This window comes from Triticum urartu, chromosome 1, assembly GCF_003073215.2.
Source record: "Triticum urartu cultivar G1812 chromosome 1, Tu2.1, whole genome shotgun sequence".
NCBI classification, from domain to species: domain Eukaryota; kingdom Viridiplantae; phylum Streptophyta; class Magnoliopsida; order Poales; family Poaceae; genus Triticum; species Triticum urartu.
In genome coordinates this window covers 137,315,701-137,321,657 of record NC_053022.1, presented here as the reverse complement: position 1 = coordinate 137,321,657, position 5,957 = coordinate 137,315,701, and the positions used below count along the sequence as shown (strand labels likewise).

Sequence of the window (5,957 nt, the reverse complement as noted above, 5' to 3'; positions counted from 1 at the left end):
TCTGTAGAGACGGAGGCCACATGGGCACAGATTCTCCGTAATTAGTACCTTCGTTCCAAAACTTTGTCCCGAGTGACAGTGAGGCCGATGGACTCGCCTTTTTGGAAAGGACTGATGAGAGTTAAATCAGTCTTTTTCAATAGGACAAAGTTTATAGTCGGTAACGGTACCTCTACGATATTCTGGGAGGATACATGGTTAGGGAAAACACCCCTCGCGCTTCAATATCCTTCTCTTTATAGCATTGTTCAAAGGAGAGACGCCTTCCTGGCAACAGTACTTCAGTCCACTCCTCTCAATATTCACTTCAGGGGAACGCTAGCCGGAAACCGTTGGGAAGCTTGGCTCCATCTGGTGAGACGATTGATGGATGTGCAGCTTTCTCAACAACCAAATCAGTTGTGCTAGAAGCTAACTAGGAATGAAGAATTTACGGTTAAATCCATGTATCTGGATGTTATCAACGCTAGCTCTATTCCTAGTTCAAAACATGTCTGGAATGTCAAAGTACCTTTGAGAGTTAAAGTGTTTATGTGGTTTGTACACAAACAAGTCATTTTAACTAAGAACAATTTGGCAAAACGCAACTGGACTGGTTCCAAAAGATGTAGTTTTTGTTTTTTTCGAAAAGTGGGGTCTCCCCAACCTCTGCATCAGAAAGATGCATACGGCCAACTTAATAAAATAGCAAATAGGTCCAACAAAGGTCTTAAAGTCTCAATGAAAGTACAGAAAAGCTCACAGAGAGCCAATAAAAAAGTAGCCATAAAGCCACAACCGGCTGGCATAAGAAAGATAGGGAAACTAATTGCAAATCCTATTACATGACCGCCATCCAAACCGATTGAAAATATCCCGTGCTACCATCTGCCACCGGATAGATCCAGTAACCAAACGCTCCCTGGCCTCCGTCGGAGTGAGTAGCGACCACATACGGATCAACGCAGTGGCTCAGAAGATAACCTACAAAAAATGAATATTTGTTGTTCCGTTAAAAACCAAATCATTTCTGCAGTTCCAGACTGCCCACAATAAAGCACATACTCCTACGCAAATGTGTCTCATTGTTTCGGACTCTATCCTGTTAAGCCACGTCCCAAATAATATGCTGACAGAATTAGGAGGAGTAATGTTAAAAGCTATGTGTACTGTCCGCCATAGAACTTTTGCCAACGGGCAGTCAAGAAAAAGGTGTTCGATAGTTTCATCCCGATCACAAAAACTACATATAGTAGGTCCTGTCCAGTTACACTTTGCCAGATTGTCCTTAGTTAAAATGACTTGTTTATGTAGTTTTTGTGACCAGGATGAATCCATCAAACACCTCTTTCTTGACTGCCTGTTGGCAAAAAAATTATGGCGGACGTTCACATAGCTTTTAATATTTCTCCTCCGAATACTATCAACACGTTATTTGGGACTTGACTTGACGGGATAGATTCCGTAACAGCGAGACATATTCGTGTGGGAGTATGTGCCTTATTATGGGCAGTATGAAACTGTAGAAATGATTTGGTTTTTAACAGAACAACAAATACTCATTTTTTGCAGGTTATCTTCCGAGCCACTGCGTTGATCCGGCCAGGGAGCGTTTGGTTACTGGATCTATCCGATGGAAGATGGTAGTACGAATTATTTTCAACTGGTTTGGATAACGGTTATGTAATAGAATAGGCAATTGGTTTTTCTATCTTCATTTTGCCAGCCGGGTGTGGCTTTACTTTTACTCTTTTGCTCTTTATGAGCGTTTTTCGGGTTCGTTTGTTTGAGACTTCAAGAATTGTGTTGAACTTATTTGCTTTTTAATAAAAGTGACCGTATGCATCGCTCTGATGCAGAGGTCGGGATCCTTCTTTTTAAAAAAAATATTGTTCGAACCGCAAACAAAGACAAGCAAGTGAAGTGTCAATCAAGAAAGAGATTGTTAATGGTCTTTTGCTGATCACAAAATTATCTAAGTAGGGATCACTTCTAAAACAAACCCTTCTAAAAACACACCAATAGAAATTTTTAGTGTTGGTGTGATGCAAGATCACACGGGTATGGTTGTCAGTTCCTCTTTGGATAATATTTCAGATTGTTCTAGTGTCGAAGACGTGGAGCTGGGGCCTTGTCTGACAGGCTTTTACATTGCCATCATATTCCAGACTTTTATATTGCCATCATATCCCCTAATCCTATGTTCCTCAAGAAGGATTGCTTAAATGTGTAGAAGCATTTGTCAGATTCAGTGTCGAACAAAGGGCACTTATGTTGGCATGAAGAAAGGGGAGTTGGAACTTTTGCAACTCTTGCCTGATGTATGTTTGGTTAAGATCCACCGAGAGATGGAAACGACATAACTCATAGTATTACTACATTTTGTATGAGTGCGACTTCTGATGGGGTGTTGGTTGGAGCTGCCGTATGGGTCAATAATAATATATGAATATTCATTAGTGCTAGAGCTCACGTAGATGATTGCTTTTTTTTTGAGGGATACGTAGATGATTGCAGAGGATCCCAGATATGCCCCAAGAAAGAAAAACAGTGTGTACAACTGTGTACTCTCTCCGTCCGTAAATAAATGTACATCTAGCTTTTGTGCTAAGTCAAAGTTTTAAAATTTTGATCAACTTTATAAAAAATAATAGTAATATATATGGCATCAAATTGATATATTATCAAAGTACAATTAAAAACCAATCTAGTGGTACTAATTTGGTTCCATAAATGCTTTTACTTTTTGCTAGAAAGATGGTCAAAGTTTTAAAACTTTGATTTAAGATAAAAACTAGATGTATACTTATTCATAGACGGAGGGAGTACACTGCAGTGCGGAGCAGCCCAACAACTCCCAGCGTAAGTTAGGCCCGAACACCACTCGGGCCTATATAAAGCCCTACACATCTTCCGCTGGGAAACAAGCCTACACACACCCACCCGATCCTCTCTCTTCCCTTCAGAAGAAAGAACCAAAAAAGTTGGGCCGTGCAAGGAAGGATCGGAGCCGCCGCGGGATGGGGCTGCCGCTGCCGCGTCGCTGCTGCAACTGCGGGGATCCGGTGACCATGCCCTACCTCGGCGGCCACGGAAGGGCGGCGGCGGCGGCGGAGGGCGGAGAGCAGCGCCCTCCCTGGGTCTCTCATCTCGCCGCCGCGGACTTCTCCAAGCCGTGCTCCAGGGACCGCGTCTGCGACACGTGCGGCGGCGCCGCCTTCTGCGGCCACTGCTGCGAGGAGCACCACCGCGGCCACGTCACCTCCCCCGCCCCCACCGACGACGACGCCACCGACCACCGGAGGGATTCCTTCTGCATCGGCTGCCGCGTCGCGTTCTGCTCCGAGCTGTGCGCGCACCACGGACTGGGCCACGAGGTTATCCTCGTCGACGAGTACGAAGGATGGCACTGCGCGCGATGCACCGGGTCGGAGCGGTGGTTCGCCGTCTTCGCGGGCATCCAGGTCTCCACGAGATCCATGGATTCGGGGTTTTTTACTCTCGAATTGATTGATCGTGCCAGTTGATTCGGGGTTCCCCGACTGGTTTGGCTATGCTGCAGACCTTCCGGGACAACGAGGGCAATCTGCTGGTGCCGCTGCACCGGAAGCCGGCTGCAGCTGCAAAGCCGGTCGAGGACGGACCGTGGCCTCCTCCGTGGATGTTCGAGCTCGTCACCACCGACTTCGCCAAGACGTGCGCCCGGGACCGGGTCTGCAACACCTGCGTGGGCGCCGCCTTCTGTGGGCATTGCTGCGGGGAACACCACCCAGGCCACGACACCGCCGCCTACATCCCGGAGGAGGACGGCTTGGAGGCTACCGTGGTGCACCGGAGAGACTCGTTCTGCACGGGCTGCCGCGTGGTCTTCTGCTCCGACCTGTGCGCGCACCACACAAGCGGCGAGGGCCACGAGGTCATCCCCATCGACGAGTTCATCGAGTGGCACTGCGTGCGATGCACCGGCTCCGAGTGGTGGTTCCCCGCATTGCACTGCTTGCTCAGGCTGGTCGGTGACTTGATCGATCAACCATGCCGTGTTTTTAGATCGATCTGGGAGTGGTTGGTAGTTTCTTTGTCTGTTGATTCTTAATTTGGCTGCAGGCTTTCGTGGACGAGCATGGCAACCTGTTCGTACCTTTCCAGTGGAACGGGGAGGTTGAGGACGGCGAGGAGTTGCCTTGGTGGATGACTCACCTCGGGACCGCAGACTTCTCCAAGACGTGCACCAGGGATCGCGTCTGCAACACCTGTGGCGGCGCCGCCTTCTGCGAGCACTGCTGCGGGGAGCACCACCGAGGCCACGACACCAGCGCAGCCGCCACGGACGAGACGGAGGGTTCGGTGGCACCCGCGGGGTACCGGAGGGACTCGTTCTGCATCGGCTGCGGCCTCGCCTTCTGCTCCGAGCTGTGTGCGCACCACGCGGGTGGCGACGGCCACGAGATCATCCCCGTCGACGTCTACGGCGACCGGCACTTCCTGCGATGCACCGGGTCAGAGCCGTGGTTAGCCTCCGCCTTCGGCGACATCGAGGTCCGTAACGCGATCGATCGGGCACCCTACTGTGACTCTTGATCTGACAGTAGTTGTAGACTTGTACTGTAGTTACGTTCTTTGCTGATTGGGAATTTGGTATATGTTGGGTTGCATTTGGTGGTGCAGACTTACGAAGACAAGGACGGCAACCTGATGGTGCCCGGGGAACGAAAGCGGTCCATGATCCCGGAGCCGGGCCTGAGGTACGCCACTCGCCACTGCGGCGGAACCACCGTGCCGCCGGCCGCTGCGAACCCGTTCGTCTTCTAGGAGATCGATGGATGGGGGTGAGGCCGTGAGGGTCGTTAGCTAGTGAAGGAGTGGTGATTGCCTGGCTATTACATCTATGATCTGGAATATCGCGTGGCGTCCTGGCGTTGGATTTGAACCACCATGATCGAGGAACTTCGGAACTGTTCGAAAGTGTCGTCGGTTGGATAGATTCCGTGTCTATATTGAAATGCCTGGATCTTGAGATCGTCAAGCCATTTTTACATGTGTTTTGGTTAAGCATGCGAAAGAATGTCGAACCATCTAAGACGGATTTCCTGTTGAACAATACATTGCGAATGACTTCCACGTCGAGCTGTGTGTTGTTCGCAGCTTTTTTCTTGTATTCGAGCTTTTGATAGAGTTTTATCTAATTGGTTTGTGCATCCATGCATGTGATGGTATTCGGTTGTTGAGGGGCTTCAGTAGGAGATTTGGGGCATGTAATGCTGATTTTGGTTTACTAGTAAATGTGCAAAATATTTAGGTAATATATTAATTGCACGTGAATTTTAGGTATGCTATTATTTGTGTGTTAATCTTATGATTAATGCAATATTTGATATGATATTAATTACACGTTAAACACATTTAATGCTCGTCATTGGAGCAGTCTAGGTTGTTGAATTAACTTAGTTCAATGACTGATCAGTTGGATCTGCATCTTTGGTTTTTTTATATTGGTATATATCTAGATATAGATATAAATGAATTGTTATTCCTTGCTTTTGTTAGCTTCCCTGAATGTTAGATATTGTGTGTTACAAATTCAGTTTTGCTAAAGCACATCTAGATGTTAAGTATTGTACATCTAATTCATATGCCATTGATATTACGCCAAGATTCATGCGGGCACTTTTATTTGTCTTTTTCTTTTCTTTCCAATTTGATTCAGTCACTTAGATTATTCTGGGCGATTCAGTAGTAGTACTTTTCTAACTGGCGAAAACTGAGTTTATTTCTTGCTAAAAATTTAATGAGTGCAAGTTCCTTGATTCAGTAGTACTACTGGGTTCAAAAACTGGCTAATGCAGTGTAACTGAATTTTGTTTGCTACCAACCTGGGTGGCTGGGCCCATGTTCAAGAGCATAACGGGTTTGTTGCCAAAAAAATACCTAGTCAATACTTTCTCCGTTTCGAATTACTTGTCGCAGGTATGAATGTATCT

The 5,957-nt window shown here is 47.2% G+C and overlaps 1 protein-coding gene across 1 annotated transcript; it reads left to right on the top strand.

The window, feature by feature from the left end:
• The first annotated feature begins 2,888 nt into the window (after positions 1–2,888).
• Positions 2,889–5,281, top strand: LOC125518860. The gene is made up of 4 exons (XM_048683760.1): positions 2,889–3,443; positions 3,542–3,988; positions 4,084–4,515; positions 4,645–5,281. Exons 1-4 carry the CDS (start codon positions 3,000–3,002, stop codon positions 4,786–4,788), a joined length of 1,467 nt encoding a protein of 488 aa, XP_048539717.1. The 5' UTR covers positions 2,889–2,999; the 3' UTR covers positions 4,789–5,281.
• Positions 5,282–5,957: the final 676 nt, after the last annotated feature.

Excerpts from the sequence above, each read along its gene's own strand:
- LOC125518860 (XM_048683760.1), top strand. The coding sequence starts at position 3,000 with ATGGGGCTGCCGCTGCCGCGTCGCTGCTGCAACTGCGGGGATCCGGTG. Across the intron at positions 3,444-3,541 it reads CCGTCTTCGCGGGCATCCAG|ACCTTCCGGGACAACGAGGG; the intron begins GTCTCCACGAGA and ends GCTATGCTGCAG. Across the intron at positions 3,989-4,083 it reads TGCACTGCTTGCTCAGGCTG|GCTTTCGTGGACGAGCATGG; the intron begins GTCGGTGACTTG and ends ATTTGGCTGCAG.